This window comes from Sorex fumeus, unplaced genomic scaffold, assembly GCF_029834395.1.
Source record: "Sorex fumeus unplaced genomic scaffold, SorFum_2.1 ptg000115l, whole genome shotgun sequence".
In the NCBI taxonomy this organism is placed as follows: domain Eukaryota; kingdom Metazoa; phylum Chordata; class Mammalia; order Eulipotyphla; family Soricidae; genus Sorex; species Sorex fumeus.
The window spans coordinates 10890558-10911917 of NW_026606172.1; the positions used below are offsets into that span (position 1 = coordinate 10890558).

At 40.9% G+C, this 21360-nt stretch overlaps 1 protein-coding gene across 1 annotated transcript in view; it reads left to right on the forward strand.

Moving 5' to 3' along the window:
- The first annotated feature begins 1851 nt into the window (after positions 1–1851).
- GBE1 (1,4-alpha-glucan branching enzyme 1) overlaps positions 1852–21360 on the forward strand; it is a 334927-nt gene continuing 315418 nt past the window's right edge. The window contains exon 1 of the mRNA XM_056135449.1: positions 1852–2044. Within this exon, the coding sequence (XP_055991424.1) occupies positions 1923–2044 (122 nt within the window). The 5' untranslated portion in view covers positions 1852–1922. The remainder of the gene's footprint in view (positions 2045–21360) is intronic.

Consider the following 21360-nt stretch of genomic DNA (forward strand, 5'->3'; position numbering starts at 1 on the left):
AGTAAGTTGCACAATAATAGGAACACTGATTAAGTCTCTGAGAACTTTAAACAAGAGTCCCAATCATTTGTCCAAGCATCCATAGAAGACTGACACTGATGAATTTTAAGTGACAGATTCCTCCAGGAGGGGGATCCTGATATGGTACAGTCCCAATGAGAGATGAAGCTGGCTGTATAAGACAGCACAAATGAAGAGAAGGTCGATTTGGGTTAAACTTTGGTGCAAGCTGATTTAGTTTTTTTTTTTTTTTTTGCCACATAAACACAGATTTCAGCAAGCGCATAGTGACAGGAAACCAGAATTTTGAGAAAAGTTTAAGATTACAGATTCAGGTTCATAGGGTATTGTAGGTTCATAGGGTATCTGGCTTCTGAGTCTCCAGTGTTTTATTATTGAACAGAATTCGCATCCTGGCATCTTTCTGTAAATGCCTTTCTAAGGTTGCCAAGGCCCCCACCAACATTCACTTTAAAACAGTACCATTTTTCAAGTAACTTTCATCAAGTGCTTTTCATTAACTCCTTGACAAAACATGTTTTCAATGTTTTAAACTTAAATTCTAGGGTTGAAGGAGCCTCTTCGTCCCTCATAGCTCCCTACAAATCTCTACTCTTGCCTTCCTTGATACAGATATCCACAAACGTCAGGTTTCAGAGCTTTTGACAAAGGAGCTTGGATATTCCAGGGCTAGAAAGGGCATACATGGGTTTAGGAGCATCTGATGCACTCCGTTAAGATGGCACCACATCAGATCCCAGCCTGGGGCAAGGCCCCCTCGGGATACAGGCCCCAAACCTAACCCAACCCTGGGTTGGCGTGTCCAATTCTCTGTGCACAGCTTCAAGAACAAAATGAATCCTTGAGCAAGGAGGCAAGCAGTTAGTGGAAGGAAAAAAAAAAAAAGGAAGTTCCAGTGGAGGGGAGGAACCTCATAAATTGCACCTTTCTTTAGCCAAGTTAGAGGTCTGTTCGCTTTGTATTTTCGCCCCAACTTTGGGACTGAAAATGTGAAGGAGGATACAGTTGCATTTCTATTTCAGGCCTTTCCCTCTAACCACTTGGCACTTCAAGAATGCTTTCACTGTTGTCCTGTCTGTCACAACCACCACAAACCAAAGCGGCAAGCTCCCCCTAACCTTTTCCTCTCCCCAGTTTGCGGAGCGGAGGGGGGGAAAGAAAGCGGAGCGTTGGAAAGAAAACCCATCCAAGGGCATGGTTTCAAACCTCAGTGGTTAGCAAAAAGCCCCCGCACCCACCAGACTGTCCCGGGGACGCGGTTAAGGCTCCTAGCTCCAGTGGGAGCGCCTGCTGAAGAAGCGACCGTGACAGATCCGGCGACTATTTCTAGATTCCCCAAAGGAGAACTTTTTCACCTCCGGATTGACTAGGGTCTGAAAGTCCTCAGGAGCACAAGCTGAGAGTCGTGAGGACGGAAGGTCCCAGGAGCCCTCCGTGCAAGGGGTTGCCCCGTGCCCGTTTGGGGGTTTGAAAGCAAAGCGGAGAGGGGTTAAGTGGCCCCAGAAAGGACCCGGGTCAGAAGGAGGTGGTGAAATAAGGGCTAGCGGTGCCTTGAGACTGGCTGCGCGGGGTTCCCCGGGGTGCAGGGAGGCAGACGGACAGCGGGTGCCAGGCCCGGGTGCAGCGGTTCCAAGGTGCGCGGCGCGGGGTGGGCGGAGAGGCCCCCAGCACCCTCCTCTTCCTCTTCCTCCCACCCCCCCAGTTCGGGACGTGCGTCCCGGGACCTTCCCGCTGCGGGAGGTGGGGGTAGTAGGGGGGTGTGGAGAGCGGCCGAGCTCCCGGCTATAAAGGGCCCAGGGCGTCGTGCGGCTCCGCCCTCGCAGCCTCCGTCGGCCGCTCCGGCTCCCGCTCGGGCCGCACTCGACCCTCTCGGGCCTCGGCTACTCGGGCTGCGGCGGAAGATGGCGGCTGCCGAGACTCGGGCGGACAGCGCGGAGCGGGCGCTGGCGGCCGTGCCCGACTTAGCCCGGCTGCTGGAAATCGACCCGTACCTGAAGCCCTTCGCCCAGGACTTCCAGCGCAGGTAACCGCCTAACTGTCCCTCCCACCACCTCGCGGAGCCCGGGCCGCTCAGAAGCTTTTTTGGCGCTGAGGACCGACTGGGAGGGCCAGCGCGCCTCCTCGGGCGCTCAGGCCCCGCCCCGCGACGCCTCTTTCGCCCAATCTCGGTCTGGCTCTTTTCCGGAAGGGACCCGCCCTCCGGAGCCTAGCCCCGCCTCACCCCGACTAGCCCCGCCCACTTCTCCTGGCCCCGCCCCGCCGCCTGGCCCCGCCCACGACCGAAGGTGGTTGCAGCTTCTGAGTGTGGGCGTAGGACCGACTGGGTAACTGGCATCATTGACTTCCGGATTAGGAGGTTGACACCTCCCCTGCCGCTGAGTCCTGGACAGTTTAGAGTAAACTTTCCTCTCTCTCTCTCTCTCACTCCTGCCCCCCTCCGCTCTCTGAATCAGCACTTTGGAGCCATTGCGTACGTGCTTTGGCTTCTAGCACTCATTTCCTCAGGTACTCGTGCAGCTGGAGGCAATGCTCACTGCGGATTTTAGGCACCCGTCTTGTGCTGTAGTAGCCCGTGTGTGAGACCTGGCTTGGGTAATTGAGCGTTTAAGATGTTCTTGTTTATTTCGTAGAAATACTGTGATCTTATATCCAAGAGGATTCTCGCTCTTTTTTTTTTTATTGAATCACCATGAGATAGAGCATTACAAAATTGTTCATGATTGCATTTCAGTCATACACTTCCCGCTCACATTTCTCCACCAGTGTAATTTCCCAGCACCAGTGTCCCCAAGCACCAGCTTCCCTCCCACCCTCTGAAGTCACCCCCCCCCCCCACCACCCAGCCTGCTTCTGTAGCAGGCACCTCTCCTCTCAGCCAAGAGGAGTGTTTTGGGGCGGCCCCTGTTCATTCCTTGTTAATAGTCCCCTTCCAGGGAATACTAAACTCATCTTAATCACTCTTCCCCCTCTTGGGGTTGACACTGATGAGCAAAATTTACAGCTGCATTCATAGGTGTGTGGCACAACCATCCTACAAAGGGAGCAAGCCAAATTTCTGGAGGCTGGTTCAAGAAGTAGCAGTAATTTGTCTTGTATTATGTTGAATAAATTTGCTCTGCCATAACTTAGTTGCTGGGAAAATAATTATAGTCAGCTATATGTGTGTATATATGTAGTTTTAACAACTATGTATATGTATATATAGTCTTAAAAAATGGACAGCATACCACTTTAAAAGTGACAATGAAGTTCTACCTTTTTAGCCAAGCCACTTGAGAATGAAAATTTCTAGTTCAGGATTATGTGCACTGGGGAAGGGGAGGGGCAAGGGCCAGCAATATAGTGGATTGGGAGTTTAACACAAACACAATTTAAAACATAAAGATGTATTACCTGGAGTCAGTTCAGCAACTGTTTATTAGAGAAGCCCTGTGAATGAAAAGAAATGGGTACAAAGTTGAATTCAGTGTCTAATCCCAGACCACCCTTCCCATGAGTCAGTCTCAAGAGTTGCAGTTGCTACATTAATCAGATTTTTGAAACTTTTACAAGTTACTTAGGGAGTAAGCTTATGAAATTGTTTTCAGAATTTATAATGCGATATTTTTTTCAAAAAAGCATGACTTAATCTTTATAATTCAAGTTTAGATTAGATTTGGATTTAGATTTAGATTTAGAAATAGTCAGCACATTTTAGAGCAAAAGATGATGGCAAAGTGTTTTTAATATGCTTAATAGCATTGACGTTGATCTACTTGGTATGCTTTGTAAAGTGACAGGAAATTTCAAAGAGTCGTGGCAATGTTTTTTCTCCTTAACTTTTTTTTATTTTTTATTCATTTGTTTTTAATTTATTTTTATTTTTTGGGTCAGGGGTTACTCCTGGCTCTGCACTCAGGAATCACTCCTGGGGTGCTCAGGGGACCATATGGGATGCTGGGATTGAACCCAGGTCGGCCACGTGCAAGGCAAATGCCCTACCCACTGTGCTATCAGTCCAGCTGCTCTTTAACTTTTTTAAAAAGAAGAGAAGAACCCAACAGTTTCTAAGTAGACCAACATCTCTTGTTAAATTTTTTTCTGTAATTCAGTTTAACTCCATTTGGGAGTGATCCAATTTTGATTTTCTTTCATGCTTTGTCAAAACTAATGAGGAGGACAAAGGCCAGAATAAAGAAGTGGGGGCATTTCTGTGTTCTTGGTGAAAAGACTGGCCCAATGGGCCTTTGAGCCTCCCTCTGACCCCATTTCTACTTCTGGTCTTAGTTCTGAATAATTGCCATTTTCCAGCACACATGTTCCATTTAGGCATATCAAATAGTAATTTGGTGTTTGGCAGTGGTAACATTTACTATGAACATTGACAAATAGCAAATTCCTCCATAAAATCTAGTCCTGGTTACTTTTCCTTTCTGGTTATTTATTTATTTATTTATTTATTTATAACCTACCTAGATGCTCAGTGTGTCTTTGGCCTAACACAACATACAAGTCAACCCTATAGCTTTGAATCCAGCTCATGAAGAAAATTTAGGGGATCAAAATAGTATATAAGAATTGTGAAGGGGGAGGGGGAGCTGGAGCAATAGCATGGCTGACCCAGGTTCAATTTCCAGCATCCCACATGGTCCCGAGTACCACCAGGGGTAATTCCTGAATGCAGAACCAGGAGCAACCCCTGTGCATCGCCAGGTGTGACCCAAAAAACAAAAACAAAAAAAAGAATTGTGATAGGGAAGGCTATTTCTTTCTCTCATCTTTTTTTTTGGTGGGGGGGTGGGTTTGGGTCACACCTGGTGATGCTCCAGGCTTACTCCTGGCTCTGCACTTGCTGATGGTGCTTGGGGGACTGTCTGGGATTCTGGGAATTGAACTCAGGTCCAGAAATATGCAAGGTATATGCCCTACCTGCTGTACTATCACCCTGGCACTATCTCATCTCTTTACAGCCAAAACATAATTAGAAATTATATTAAGTACTGTCGTCCTGTTGTTCATCTATTTGCTCAAGCGGGCCCAGTAACGTCTCCATTTTTTTTTTTTTGAGACTTGTTGTTACTGTGTTTGGCATATTAAATACGTCATGGGTAGCTTTCCAGTGTGGGCGAGATACTCTCGGTAGCTTGCCGGGCTCTCCAAGAGGGGCGGAGGAATCGAACCCGGCTCAGCCGGGCTGGCTGCATGCAAGGCAAACGCCCTACCGTTGATGCTATTGATGTTTCTATTTACCACCTTTTCTATAACTCTAAGAGTATCAATTATGTGGACTAGTGAATACTGTCATTAAATAAAAGTTGATTTATTAAATAATGTATTAAAAATACTGTATATGATAGCCTCTGCAGTATCTCATTTAATGACCTTTAAAGATAGAATTTCTTTCCTGTGAGTTCAAGCTTGGGTGCATCCAATGGTGGAGAACTGTTCTCACAGGCCCCTGAATGAAAGGACAGGGTCACAGGCTAGTTACTAATCAGTGGCACTTATTCAACAGCTTTAGTTATATAGAAATCATGAAGGGTGGGGGTATGCATGGGTGTGGTTGAACATTATCATAACAATAAACAGATGGAAAGCCCTTCCTTTAGGGGATGTTCTTCTGGGAGATTAACTCAAGGACAAAAATCTCATCTGGGGTTTTAGCACTCTAGATTCTAGAAGATTAGTCAAGGGCAGGATTCCATCTAAGGGCATTTTGCTTTCTCCTTTCCTTAGTAATCCATTAATTTTTTAAATTGAATCACCATGTCTTCCTGCGTCTATACAAAAAGCACATTGCTAAACTATGCAAAGGACAAAAAGGAAAGATAAAAGCAATATATGGTGATGGGTGCAACTCAGTAAACCTCTGTGCTGCAAGAGCAAAGACAAACCAATGTTATCCAACACTTTCTGACTCTTCTGCTTTTTTCTTTTGGGGTCATACTCAGTGGTATTCCTGGCTTACTACTGACTGTATTCATTTAGGGTGCTGAGAATTGAACCCTGGTTGGTCTGTGCAAGGCCAAGCCTTTACCCCTCTACTCTCTCTTCATTCCCATCATGCTTTATTATTGTTATTATATTGCAGATTGTTGTGGTGATTTGGTGAGCAGTACTTCACCAGATGTGTACTCACAACACATCACTAGGTCAGATGGTGAACCAGTGTTCTAGAGTTTTAAACCTCTAGTCAATTCTTTCCTCAAGTGAGTCACTCAAGGCTCCAGACTGATGAACACTTCATTTTGAAATATGTTTCTACAATGTCAATGGCAAGGAGCACACATTATGTTGACTGTGCACTGTTTCTTATGGCCTTTGACTATCAGTGAGGAACTATTGCTGACATATTTTTTATTCCACTACAAGTCAGATGTGCCCTCTCAACCAAGAGTGGGGAACAGAGAATGGATGTTTATGAACAGTCAAAAGGAAAAGTTGTGGTAAAAGTTGTGGAAAATCTGTCTGTAATAACATCTTTATGTACCTTCTGTTTTAATTCACATCTATGTTATAATTGTAGATACATTGTACATTAATCCTCAATTTGCATATCCATTGTAGATCCATTGTATATTAATATAAAAAGTATAAATATGTTAATATATTTATATTAACATATAAATATGTTATATGTTAAGAGCCAGAGGTTCTTCGTCCTCTTAGCTATTTCTTCGACATTCTTGAAGGCGTTCCAAGCCGCTCTCTTCCTCCTGCGCAGCTCGGGTGCCAGGTCATTTGTCATGTTGACTTCTCAACCTAGGTACACATAACTGTTGCATTCGGAGATGGTAATTCCAGTGAGGGCGAATGGAGCATCAGGAACAAGGCTGTTTCTCATAAACATTGTCATTGTATGATTCAGCTATAGTCCGACCTTTCCACACTCACGGTTGAAGTCAGCCAGCATTTGTGCAGCTTGGCTAATGTTTGATGTTATTAGAACAATGTCATCAGCAAAGTGGAGGTGATGTAGTTGCCGACCATCTATCTTCACTCCCATTCCTTCCCATTCCAGTCGTCGCATAATGTTCTCGAGGGTGGCACTGAAGAGTTTTGGTGAAATAGTATCACCCTGCCGAACCCCTCTCTTGACATCAATGATTACTTCTCTGTAGAATGGTGAGATTCTGGTAGTGAATCCGTGATATAGCTCACGGAGGATCCTGATGTATTGAGTTTGAATGCCCTGATTGGCTAGGGCTTCAATGACCACTTCCATCTCAACAGAATCAAAGGCCTTCTTTAAATCAATGAACGTTAGACAGAGCTGCATCTTGAACTCCTGAGAAACCTCAATGAACTTGGTTATCACGTGGATATAGTTGATGGTGCTGAATCCTTTGCGGAACCCGGCTTGCTCACATGATTGTCCTTCATCTAGTGTTCTGCCAATCCTATTCAGGGTGACTCGAGTGAACAGCCTGTAGATGACAGACAATAGGCAGATTGGGCGATAGTTGTCAGTGTCGTGGATGTCTCCCTTCTTGTGCAGTAGTACAGTCCTGCTGGTTTTCCACTGGGACGGAACCTTGCATTCAGACAGGTTGCATGTGAAGAGCTGAGCCAGCGTATTGATGAGTACTGATGGCAGGTTCTTCAGGTATTCAGGTCTGACCTTGTCTGGTCCGGGTGCTGTTCATTTCTTTACCGATGAAATGGCGTGTCGGATTTCGGAAGGTTGAACATTGGGAATGACATATTCATCCTGTGGAATTTGATATGTAGGCAGGTGGATATGGATATCGAAGAGTTCTGAGTAGAAGTCATGAACAGTCTTCTCTGTTGCCCTTCTGGAAGATGTAATCGATCCATCAGGACGTTGGAGCTCAGTCATCTTGATCTGGTAGTTGGCGAAGGACAGATGGGTATTACAAATGCTTTTCCCGGCTTCTGCCACATCTACCAGTACTTCTGCTCTTCTCTCTTTGAAGTCTTCCTTGATTGCATCTCTGCACTGCTTTGTGAGCTCAGATGTTCGCTTGCAGTTGCTTGAGGCATGCGCCAAGCCACGTTGGCGAATAAGCTCAAGAGTTTTCGAAGACAGGTGTTTTTTTTGTGGCTATCTCTCTCTTGGCATTCCTCACACAATCATGGAGGTGCTGAACCAGTCCATCGTATTCCTTGTCAATGTTGTCAACAATGGCATCTTCCCATGTTGCCGCATTAGTGCCAAAGAGCTCCCAGTTGGTGGTCATTCTGGGAGTTCTCTTCTTAAACTTTACAGTCCTTTCTCCCTGCTCTGTGAAGTAGAATTTTGCATGAAGGATACGGTGGTCTGATCCTGTTTGGAATTTTGGGACAAGAGTGACATCGGTAAGGCAAAACCATTGATTGAATATGATGTGGTCTATTTCATTGTGGAACTGTCCATCGGGAGACTCCCAAGTCCAATGTTTAGATTCGACTTTCTGGAACTCTGAGTTACCATGGATGGTCTTGGCCGACATGAATAACTCAGACCGTCTGTCACCCTGTTCGTTCCATTCTAGGCCATGGGTCCCGATAAGACCTTTAATATCCATAGATACTTATATAAGACACTTAATATCCATTTCCAGAATTGCTGTACCATATTTGATAGGGTTCAAATATGGTTTGAACCATGGGAACACCTGCAAGGGTGTTTAGAGGCCTCCCTAAAAGACTCGATCCCTCTTGGAGAGCCTGGCAAGCTACTGAGAGTATTCCGCCTGCTCGGCAGAGCCTCACAAGCTATCTGTTGTGTATTCGTATGCCAAAACCAGTAATTATAATGGGTCTCATTCCCCTGACCCTGAAGGCGTCACCAATATGGCAGTGTTGAGAAGGATGAGGAAGGAGAGGCTGATAAAATCTCAAGGCTGAACTAGGCTGCCAAAACGAAGGAAGACAAAAATGATCGTCTGCACTTTCAATGCACATACGCTAGCATCGAATGCATCTATCGAGGACCTGATGGTACAAGCGCAAAAGATCAAGTATGACATCATTGTTCTGACGGAGACAAGAAGGCACCAATCTCATCACGCCGTTTTTGACACTGGAGAAGAATTGTTCCTCGGAACATGCGATAAAAGAGGTGTCGGAGGTCTCGGTGTCCTTGTCAACACAAACTTGGCCATGAGCATTGATTCATTCGAATGCCTAACAACCTGAATTGAACGTTTACAGTTAAATAGATGTGTTACTCTTAAATAGAGGCAGTTTCTGTCTTCTTTGACTATGCACCAACATCCAATTATGATGAAGGAGAAGTTGAGAAGTTCTGCATGGAGCTGGAGAAGTTCTATAAAGAAGACCACACCTTCTACAAGATCATTGTTGGTGATTTTAATGCCAAGATAGGACTGAGAAGATCAGCCAAAGAACTCCACATATATAATTAATTTATTTTTATATTGTATATAAATAATGTACATTGTATATTATTATAGATACTTGTTAGATAAATTGTGTATCTACAGTGTATCTGAAGTTTGGATCTGAAGTGTCATCAAATAACTGGTTTTAGCTCACATGGCTACTAAGTTCCCCAGTCGGTTTAAAACTATTTCCAGTAATTGACAATTATTGCCAACAGTTATTGACAATTATTAACAATTTCTTGGTACTCTTCCTTTTCTTTATCTCTAGTATTGGACATTTTGGATTACCTTGGGCTTTTCTGAATGTGCAATTACTGCTTTTGCTTTTCTTTCATTTTCTCTTTTTTTTTTCTTTGTTCTTTTCTTACTAATGTAATAGGTTTTCAGAACTTTCCTCTTGGCCCTGCTTATGTATTTCTACTTTGTATACTTTCTCTTGACACTCTCATTCTTCCTATGGATTTCCATCTCTCTACTGAAGTTTGCCCGTATCTATTTTAACCCCAAATGTTTCTCAAGGTCTGAGCATATTTGTATTCAGTTTGAAGTTCTATACATATAATACATAAAATGTATAACACAGAATGTAGGGTTATTCATTCCAAATGAATTTTTTGCTTTTCACCCTTTCTAAGAATGTATGTTACCCTTGTCTACCAATTTCATGGATCTAAAATTTAAACCACATACTTCATTACTTTTCTCTACCTCTTTCTTCTTATGGGTAGTGTATTATGAGCTCTGTTTTTCAAGTTTATAACACTCTGTATTTTTACTTCTTTTTTTATTTTTTTATTATATTTTTAAAATTGAATCACCGTGAAATACAGTTACAAAGCTGTTCAATGATCCAGTTTCAGTCATACAATGTCCCAACACCCATCCCTCCACCATTGTACATTTCTCACCACCAATATCCCCACTTTCCTTTTCGTGACCTTTACCCCCACCCCTCCACCCCCTACCCAGTCTGTCTTAATGGCAGGCATTTTCCCTTATCTCTTCTCTTGCCTTTTGGGCATTATGGTTTGCATTACAGATATTGAGAGGATATCATGTTTGTTCCTTTACCTACTTTCAGCAACTTTCAGCACGCAGTATTTATCCAGAGTGATCATTTCCAACTATTTTAGTGATCTCTTCTTAGTCATAGTGATCCCTTCTGTATACCACCTCTCTTCTTCCCCAGCAGTTGAAGCAGGCTTCCATCAGTAGACTGATCGTCTTGGCCTGTTTCTACCATCCTTGGGTATTCGACTCATACTATGTTTTTTTAGTTTCCAAAATGAGTGCAGTCATTCTATGTTTGTTCCTCTGCTTCTGAATAATTTTGCTCAGCATGACACTCTCCATGTCCATCTGTTTATAAGTATGTATTTCTACTTCTATCATTCTGTGGTCACCAATTTAGAAAGGGTACTAAAATATCAATGGAATACATTGAAAACATGTTATTCATTTTACACATATTTTATCTTAAATATTAAAAATTTTAGTTTCAAATTTTGTGTAGGCTCAGAAGTTAAGTGTCAAAACATACTGAAAAAGGCAAGAATGATTAAGAATTGGGAGTATTTTTCTGATCTAATTATGACTCTTAGTACAAATGAAAGTGAAACTCTTCTATATTTATTTTTTTTTGCATTTTGGGTCACACCTGGCCATGCACAGAGGTTACTCCTGGCTCTGCACTCAGGAGTTACTCCTGGCAGTGCTCAGGGGACCATATGGGATGCTGGGAATCGAACCCGGGTCGGCCGCGTGCAAGGCAAACGCCCTACCCGCTGTACTATCTCTCCAGCCCCTATATTTAATTTTTATCCGAAGAAAGTATTTTTTTCTGATCTATTGTTAAAGTAGATCTTAACTCATATGAATCACTTGATCGTTTGACATCCTGTTACTCATCGATTTGCTTGAGCTGGCACCAGTAACGTCTCCATATGTCCCTGTCGTGTGCTAGTGTATCCCAATGGCATCTGCTCCTTCTAGGAACATGAAGAGCCTCAAACTGATCGTTCAGGGTCTTGACAAAGAAGTCTGACCATCTCGTAGGTGGGCGGCCATGTGGTCTTTTGACTTCCTGTGTAATCCAGTCGGTAATGGCTCTAGTTCAGTGGTCGTCTCTGATATGAATATCAATTGAATATCATCTGAATATCAGTTTTTTAAGGGGGCTGCACTGGTAGTTGGCAGGACTTACTTCTCACTCTTCACTCAAGGATCACTCCTGGTAGTACTCAGGGGACGATTTGCAGTGCTGGGGATCAAACTGGGTTTGATTGCATGCAAGACAGGTATCTTAACCTCTGTACTAACTCTGAAGTCCAAGAATATCATTTTTAATTGTTCCAGAGTACTATCTTAATCTTGGATTCACACATTTTGGTATAGCTGTGAGTCTGCCTGTGCTTTTGTGCTTTCGTGCATGCTCTTTCCTGTTTAGTGAATCATTGACTGTTGTAATAACAACACATGCTTTCAGACATAGGTTAGTGGTAATATTGGATGATTTCCCTGATATTCTTCTGGCCTCAGAAGTTCCTTTACCTCTTGGATACTATCTTGAAAACTGTGGTTTTAAGAGTGATCAACCACAGTGATGTGGTTGTCCTTAATTCTCTCTTGTAATCCAACTTGATTGTTTTCTCTTGTGAGTGGGCACTGTGTCTATAGTGTTTGCTCACTTGTTTTGTAGAACTATACCTGACTTATAGGAAATATAAAATTAGCAAATAACTGATAGATATATTCTTATATAATATACATTATATATTCTTATATCTATTCTTATATATATGGGCTGGAGTGATAGCACAGGTGGTAAGGCGTTTGCCTTGAATGCAGCCGATGTGGCTGACCCGGGTTCGATTTCTCTGCCCCTCTCAGAGAGCCTGACAAGCTACCGAGAGTATCCTGCCCGCACAGCAAAACCTGGCAAGCTATCGGTGATATATTCGATATACCAAACACAGTAACAACAAGTCTCACAATTTGTTGTGAGACGTTACTGGTGACCACTCAAGCAAATATATATATATATATATATATATATATATATATATATGTATGTATTCTTTTTTCCTGATACAATGAATCTCAGGTAAATTCTCTTTCAGCTAAAATTGTTGGTAATGCTCTAGGACACATGGACAGAGAAGCAATAGTAGGGAAGGAAACAAATTAAAAGAAAAGTGCTATCTTCTCTTTTTGGGTGGTAATCTTGGAAAAATAATAAATACTCTTAGTAAAGAGCTGAAGATAACCAGTGAAAACCAAGACAGTTGTTATTAATTAAAACTTTCATCTCCACGGAGACTAAAGATTTAATCATTGAAGAAATATTCAGCCTGAGAGAGCCTGAGGGTCAAATTGTGGGCCCAGGAGTGGGAGGAGGGGCTTTTCCAAGCCCAATTGTATTTAAATATTACAAGGACAAGTGAACATCTTTATTTGTTAGAAATAGAAGTAGCTTTTCCATAGGTATCCAGTCAGAATTAGAAAGCAGCTTGAATTTGGAGTGTCAGCAATCATAACAAAAATGGATTCTCAAAGCACAGACTTTGTATGTCATATCTGAATGCTGCACTTTTTTCTCTGTGCCTGGCCAAGTTGTAGACTCTGAAGGAAGTCAGATGTCAATGATTTGAGAAGGCAGGGAAGAATCTGAAGATCAAAAGATATACCCGGCCTGCTCTTTTGTGCCAGTAGATTCATTTGCCCTTTGTCACTGAGATCTGTACTAACTCCAGAGTTACTCCTGAATTTTCTACAGTGATGGGCAAGAGACTCTGACCTCTTCTCTTTTTCAAAGTACCTTAAAATGACTTGATGGGGCATTTTGGTGTAGGTTAGGCTCTGGCTCCTGCTGCCAGCACCACCTGAGAAAATGACTCATTTTGGGAAGCTCCTTAGAGGATTCAGTTTAGCTCCCACTATGCTGGTTCTAAGTGAGTGAGATGATTATATAGTTCCTGTGAACAGTGCTTTTGGTTTAGTGCTATAAGCATATTAATCTTCTCTTTAGAGATTTATATATATATATTAAATTTCAATTATCCATTCATTGTTATTAAAGGAAAGCATGAAAGTGTTTTCACTGGGGAGAATTATGGCTCACATGTACCTTTCATTCTCAAGTCAACTTTGACTGGCGTGGATTCTCTTCTCATGCTGACAACTGTCCAACAGTGGGTGCTCATCACTATTTTGAATCCAGGGTTCTTTTGTATTTTCTATACAGAAGCAATATTATTCCACTTAGCTATCTGGTACATACAGAAAAAGTGAAACTCCACACAAAACATATGCTTTCATGCATTCTTTATCTATTCAATTTGTTACATGATTTCATTGCAGTTTGACATTGTTTACGGGGGCTAATTTATGATGCTTGATTGGTCTTTGATGTTTTTCAGAATAATACCGATCATACATTTAGTTTTCAATGGAAAATACAAAAATATATTAAAATATTGTTGAGTGTCTGTATTACAAAGTATAACACTAAGGAAAAGCTTGAATTTTTAATTCTCGTGAGTGTTAAAAATTCTGGAATTCCAGGAAAAATTAATCAGCCTCTGTGAAACTCAGTTTCTTCATTTGTAAACTCTCTTGTAGGTGTTTGAAAATACTTGGAATGTAACTAAAAACGTTCAGTATATAAATGAGTTATTTCATGATGATATTTTTAGCAAACTAAACTTTCAAGTATTTGTCGATATCATTTATAGAAAAATGTATTTTTCTTAGCATCCTTGATATTATATCCTTAGGTAAAACATCAGATAAATAACACGAGCAGAAATGTCTTCTAACTTCTCATTTTGCTGGTTAATAACATCTTTAGTGGGGGGCGGGGGGTGTCTTTCTTTATCCTTGGCAGAGTGCTTATGTGAATGAGGTGAGGAGGTGGTAATTTTAATAATAATCTAGTAGAGAAGGAAAATAACACATTTAAACTTTGATCCTTAATTCGGAGAGGAAATGATAAGGCAATTTCCAGTTTACTATAAGCTGAAGGCAAGATGAGTCCTCGGATCTAATGAGCACAAATTTCCTTTCATTGGGAGAGGTAAATGCTAGCCTGCAGAAGCTCAAAATCACTCTGTTCTTGATCTGATTCCCCTGCCTTTTTTCTCCTTTCATCTGACTGCTAAGTGTTCATATTCTTGGGCATCAAACAACTGTAGGGATTTTCTTCCTGCTAAACTCTGGATGGTTGGAGGAATGGACTTACTAATAACAGATATAACTTTCAGAATCAGAGGAAAAAAATACATGTTAGCAGCTTTAAGACTTTGAAAATAAAAGTGCTATCTACTGGAGCTCAAAGCATCAATCTAATAAGAAGTTCTATTAATTAAATTATTAATAATATTAATAAGCTATTAAATCTTTTTCAATCTACAGTCTTATTCAAATCTATTAAATTTTATTACTCTTTTAATAAGGAAAACTTATGCTCTTTTAAAATGTTTATTATTTAATTTTTTCAAATTTAGTTTATTTTTATAAAGTTGTTCACAGTGATTTATTACATTCAATATTCCAATACCAATCCCACCACCTTTACATCTTCCTACCACCATTATTTCCAATTTTCCCAGCCACCACTGAAGCCAGCCCCAATAGCAGCCCCTAAATGATTTATTTTGTATAGCTTGTTATGAGTAATTCACCAAAAATGATCAAAAAAGATTTCCTTAAAAGAAAGTAAAGATTGTTGTATCTTACCCTGGAGACATTAAGTCTTGTATAAGGGATTATTAACATATTTTTATAGGTGTGTTAATATCTTCTTAATCGACATTATTTGCCTTCTAGTCTACATCCCATCAATGTGATGTGCTACACCTGGTATATCAGTGGTTTAGAGTATGAGATGTTGCTCCAGAAATTCTAAAAATTGGGTAGGGTGGTGAAGCTGGGGTTAAATTTTTAACTGGATGGTGACTTTGTGGTCTGGAGGCATCTCTGCAGCTATCTGATCTCTTTTGAGATTATTTATGAATCTCTGGATCATGGCCAGCTAATGAATTTATCTGGCTCCAGAGGCAGTTCATGGATGTGACTACCAGTCTCTCGGAAGAATGGGGAAGTTGGGGTGGGTTGGAGACAGGGTGGAGATGGGGGTGGGTCGCCCATCTCTGACTCCATGAGAGCCTGGTGATTTTGATCACAAAACCCACACATTTTTTTTTTTTTAACAGATTCATTCCTGGGTGAGGCTTGATTGAGTCCATGGTGTCCAGATGTTAGCATGGCAGTGATTAGGTTCTGAAGGGTTTTGGATGCCGGGGTTCTGTTTGGGAGATGGTGGGTTGACCTGCCCTCCTCGTTGGTGCCCAGATGAGACTCATCCTGGCTGAGACTCATCCTGGCCACTGGTCTAAATGCATCTCTGCAGCTTGCTGATCTGTTTTGTGATTTATTTATCTTTGTGTCATGACCAGTTAATGAGTTTTTTCTTTTGGTACCAGAGGCAGTTCATGGTCATGACTGCTAGGCTCCTGGAATAACGGAGGGTTGGAGAGAGATCGCCCATCCCTGACTCTGTGAGAGTCTGGAGATGACAGTCACAAAACTTTCATATGTTAGTTTCTCAACAGATTCATTCCTGGACGAGGCTCATCCATGTCTCTTCTTTTTACCTGATGAGCCTCGTCCAGGAATGAATCTGTTGAGAAAAAGAAAAGTAATAAAACAGCTGGTAAGGTACATACCTTGCATACATGTGACCTGGATTTGATCCCCGGTACCACATATGGTTCTGTGAGCTGACCAAGAGTGATCCCCCTGAGCCCAGAGCCAAGAGTAAGCTCTGAGTATCATCCCAAGAGCCAAAGAAAGTAACTCAGCCACCAGTTATTCATGATATCCAAATGTAGCAGAGAAAGACCATGGATTACAGACCCATAACCTTTTAGAAGGATTTTATAGGACTCTAGACAAAATGCTGTTCTTTCATTCAAACATCAAAGAAGAGTCACATTCTCCTACCTATTGCTCTTTAGTCCTATTCTCAAAGCCAACACACAAGCCTGTCTCTGATGATAAAATTCTACATTTTATATGAAACCCTGGGGTAGGTTTGATTTGGAGAACAATGGCTACACATCTTAAGCTTTTTTAATGTGTGAGAAAAATAAAAGCATGGAATGATAAAATGTTAATGGCCCATAAATTCATATGTAGTTAAGTAATAAAAGACACACTGTGCATTGAAGATTGAGCAGAAATTGTTGTCTTTAATTTAGTTCTTCCTTCTAACCTCAGAACGACTATGTTCTCCAAATGAATTAAATGATAGCTCATTTTTAGAAATACAAAAAAGACAGGTAATTAAGCTAATTTCCTCACCAAACATTTTCATATTCTTAATCAGTGAGATATCTTTGAAATTAAAGAAAATAGTGGTGTTCCCAAGAGCTGGTGTCAGGGGCTAAGTAAATTAGACCAGCTCATTCTCAGGCAGAGAGACAAAAGTTCCTATACTGTTCCTATACTTGCTTTTTGTCTTATAATCATCCTTGCTTTTGCCCTTACTTTTGCTTTTTCTCTTATAATCATCTTTCAAAAGAATAGTTATTATTCCAGGGTTCTGAAGTTACACACACACACACACACACACACACACACATTCTCAGTTTTTATTTCAGACACTTTAGTTTGCTTTCTTGTGTTTTTTTCATTTGTTTACAAATGGGAATGTCAGTCCTTCACCCTCATTTGTTGACAGTGCTGTTTTGGTTGCTTAAATTGTTTTTTGATCATGATCAGAATGAGGTGAAGAATCAGTGGTCTATTTTGCTTCATTTCCCTATAGTTCTTTTTATTGAAAACTGAATGATATCCATTCAAGTTTGATAAACATATCTCACAAAGATAATCCATAGTCTAGACATACTAGAAGCAGGAGTGTTATCAAAACTGAAGTTTTGTTGTCCAGGTTCAACATTTCAAATTTGAGGACATCATTAACAAATACAATGAATTTAGGAATGATCATTAGAAAGGATTAAACAATTTTGGAGCGGTGCTCAGTATTTACTCCTACCTCTGCACTTAGAGATTACTCTTGGTGATGCTCTTCGACTATTTGGGGTGCCAAGGATAGTTCAATTGCATGCCAGGGAGGTTTAACCCCTCTTTTATCTCTATTGTCCTTTAAGAAGTATTTTGAGGGCCGGAGAGATAGTATAGCAGGTAGGGCACTTGAACTGCTTGCTGCTGACAGGGATATAATTTTTGGCTTTCCACAGTTCCCTGAGCTTTGCTAGGAGTAATTCCTGGGTGTGGAACCAGGAATAATCCATGAACATTGCCAAGAATAATTCCCCAAACAAAATATAACAAAACAAGAAGAATTTTGAGGGGCCTGAGAGATAGTATGGCAAGCAGGACATGTGCCTTGCATGAGGTCTACCTGGGTTTAATTTCCAGCACTCCATAGGGTCCCCAGAGCCCTATCAGGAATGATTCTGAGCACAGAGCCAGAAGTAAGTCCTAAGGTATGGTCTATGAACAAAACAAAGTTTTTTTTTCAGGTAAATATAGATTCATGGGAAGTTGCAAAAATAGTATCAAGAAGGTTCATATATGCTTTACTGAACTTGCTCCAAATGTGTCATTGTAGTGTCAAAAGAATGAAATTGACATGGGGTAAGCCACTAACTTTAAATTTCACCAGCCTTTACCTGCACTTATTTATTTACACTATTTTATAGATTTGTAAATATATATATATAATTCCTATTTAGTTGAAACAGTTCTGTATCTCCATTGGGGTAGGAGTTACATATTGTTCTGTATCTCCATTGGGGTAGGAGTTACATATATGTTTCAACTAAATAGGAATTTAGTTGAATAGGAATTCCCATATCCTTTTTATATTCTGTACACCCCTAACCTTTGGTAACCACTGACAAGGAATTTTTTTTTAAATCCCTGTAATGTTAAAAAAAAATAAAAGGTTATATAAATTACAAAATTAATTGGCATCCCATTACTCCCTTCACATATCTAATTTTATATCACATATTATTTAAGTACATTATTTAAATGCATAATCAATAGTCTTTTTTTTTTTTAATTGTTATTACTGGATAGTAGTTTTCCATCAAATGGATCTAACATGGGTTAGTTATTCACCTGCTTAATTTGGATTGTTTCTAGCTTTGACTATTAAAAATATGCAATTGTAAGGGATCAGAAAGATAGTATACTGAGTAAGGCACTTGCCTTGCACATAGTCAATCCTGTGTAAGTTCCTTTCTCATGACCCTGTATGGACCCCTGAGCCCCAACCACAAGTGATCCCTGAGCACAGTTGGGTGTGGCAAAAAATAAATACACTGTGAAGTCCTGGACTATTTAATACTTCCCTGGCACTGGTGGAGTGGGGAGTGAGATGGGGTAGGGTGAGGGCATGGGGATCCACTACAACTGAATCCATAAACATATGGATTTTATTTTCAGGAGAAATGCCCAGGAGTAAAATTTCTGGGCCATATGGAAAACATAGTTTTAAGTTTGTAGGAAGTCACTCAATTATTTTTCATAGTTTCTGCAACATTTGTATTTCCACCAGCAACATGAAGGTGGCCCAGTTGATTTGCATCTTTGCCAGCAAGTTGTGTTAGCTGCTAGCTGTTTCTGTCTCTTTTAATGTTAGCTCTTCTAATTGATGGTAATGCTATGTCATTGTCTTTGTAATTTTAATTTTTCTCTTTGCTAATTCTTTTGATAATATTTTTAAGTGCTTGCCATCTGTAAATGTCCTCTTTAGTGAGATATCTGTCAAGTCCTTTTTTAAAAAATTCTAATTCTTTGAGTTTGGACAGTTTTATATATTTCCGATACAAGTTTCTTGTACTCAGATATTTTCTCTAGTCTGTAAGTTGCCCTTTCTTCTTATGAATAGAACTCTTTCATCTTTTAATCTGCAGAAGTCCAGTTTAAAGACTTTTTTGTATGTTGTATTTTTATGTTGTCATGTATAAGAGCTCTTTGTTCAGAACCAGAATTTATAGATACTCTGTTTTCTCTTAGAATTTATATTGATTAATATTTTTGCATTTAAGTCTTCATTTTGTATAAAGTTTAATTTTTTAAAAATATTTATGGATATTTGATTCATTTTTAAAGATCTTTAATGGGTGGACAGACATATGCAGGGAAATTAAAAATAAATTTGCTTTTGTCATCTGTCAAGAAAACAGGAGTAGTGGTAAGCTTTATATAATGCATGATTGAAAACAGTAGGAAGGAATTAAATTGTTTTTCTTATTTCTTGTTGTACTTATATTTTTGGGACATACCTGCTGATATTCAGGGATTTCTCCTGGCTCTGCACTCAGGAATCACTCCTGGAAGTGCTCAGGGGAAGATATGGAGTGCCAGGGATCGAACCCAGGTCAGCTGCATGCAAGGCAAGCACCTTACCCCATGTATAATTTCACTGGCCTCTTGTTTCTAAGATCCAATTTTAACTTTTGATTATTATCATAAGGCAACTCTCAACCCTTATGAATTAGCCATAGAATTATTTGTAAAATGTATGTTATTCTTAAGTAGATAGTTGTGTTAGACTTTTACTATTTTCATGTTTGTATTTATTTATTTATTGAATCACTGTGAGAAAACTTACAAAGTTTGTAAGTCTCAATCATACAATGATCAAACACCCATCCCTTAACCAGTGCACATTTTTCACCACCAAGAACCCCAATATGCCTCCCCTTCCTACCCCTCCTGATGCCTGTGAAGAAGATGATTTCTACTTAACTCTCACTCTACTTTGATTATATTCATTATTTTGACAAAAGATGCACCATTATTATTTGAAATTTCCCCCAAACAATCAGAACTGCTGAAAAGGCATTGTGAAATAATTTGTTTTCTATTGCTGGTCTTGAAGACCATATGATGTCTATCGCGGCTGCGCCATTTTGGATTTCTGATATTTTACTAATTAAGTCTGGAGGGATTTCTGCCAAAAGCCAGATAATTACAAGATTGGTTTGTGTGCCTCTGGGGCCATGGCAGTGCTAGAGAGGCACCCATGGGGGGCAACTCGTGGCCTCGGTAGGGTGTGAAGGATGTGCCAGTTCCGTCCCCCTCCCCCCCCCCAACCCATGAGACTGCAGTTGCCCCATTACCGCCAGCTTATACTTGGTTGTCCAATAAACTCTGAGGTGGCAGCCACCGTGCCGCCTGGGGGAAAAGGTGGAAGAGATAGACACTCTTTTCGTCCGGGGGGCATGGCACTGTAATTGAACACATAATCCATTCACATTTCTGCCACAAGCTGCTGGGTTTTGAATTATGTCCGCGTGCCCCTGGAGCCTTGGCAGTGCCAGAGAGTTGCTCGTGGAAGGCAACTTGTGGCCTCGGTAGGGTGGGAAGGACGTGCCGGTTCCACCCTCCATCCCATGAGGCTGCAGTTGCCCTGTCACCACCGGCTCATCCTGGCTGTCCAATAAGCTCTGAGGAGGCTGCCACCGTGCTGCCAGGGGGGTGGGGAAGGCGCTTCTGGAGGGCGGCTCCTGGCCTAGGTAGGGTGTGAAGCATGTTTGTAATTTTGACTTTCAAAGATTTTTTTTATATCATATCGAATAAGCAGGATCTACTTATTTGCTTATTTGCCAGTGTCATGTATTCCACAGTTAGAAGTATTAAAAGTATTTCTTTTAACAGTAAATTTGTCAGTGCATGTATTTAACTTTAATGGCAAGTCTCCAAAGAGATTTTTTTTTTAATTTAAAAAAAATTTTTTTTGTTTTTGTTTTTTGCGTCACACCCAGCAATGCTCAGGGGTTACTACTGGCTCATGCACTCAGGAATCACCTCTGACGGTGCTCAGGGGACCATATGGGATGCTGGGAATTGAACCAGGGTTGGCCATGTTGGCTGCATGGAAGGCAAACGCCCTACCCACTGTGCTATTGCTCCAGCCCTCCAAAGAGATTTTATGGACTTTTATTGATAGTAATGATACATTCAATCT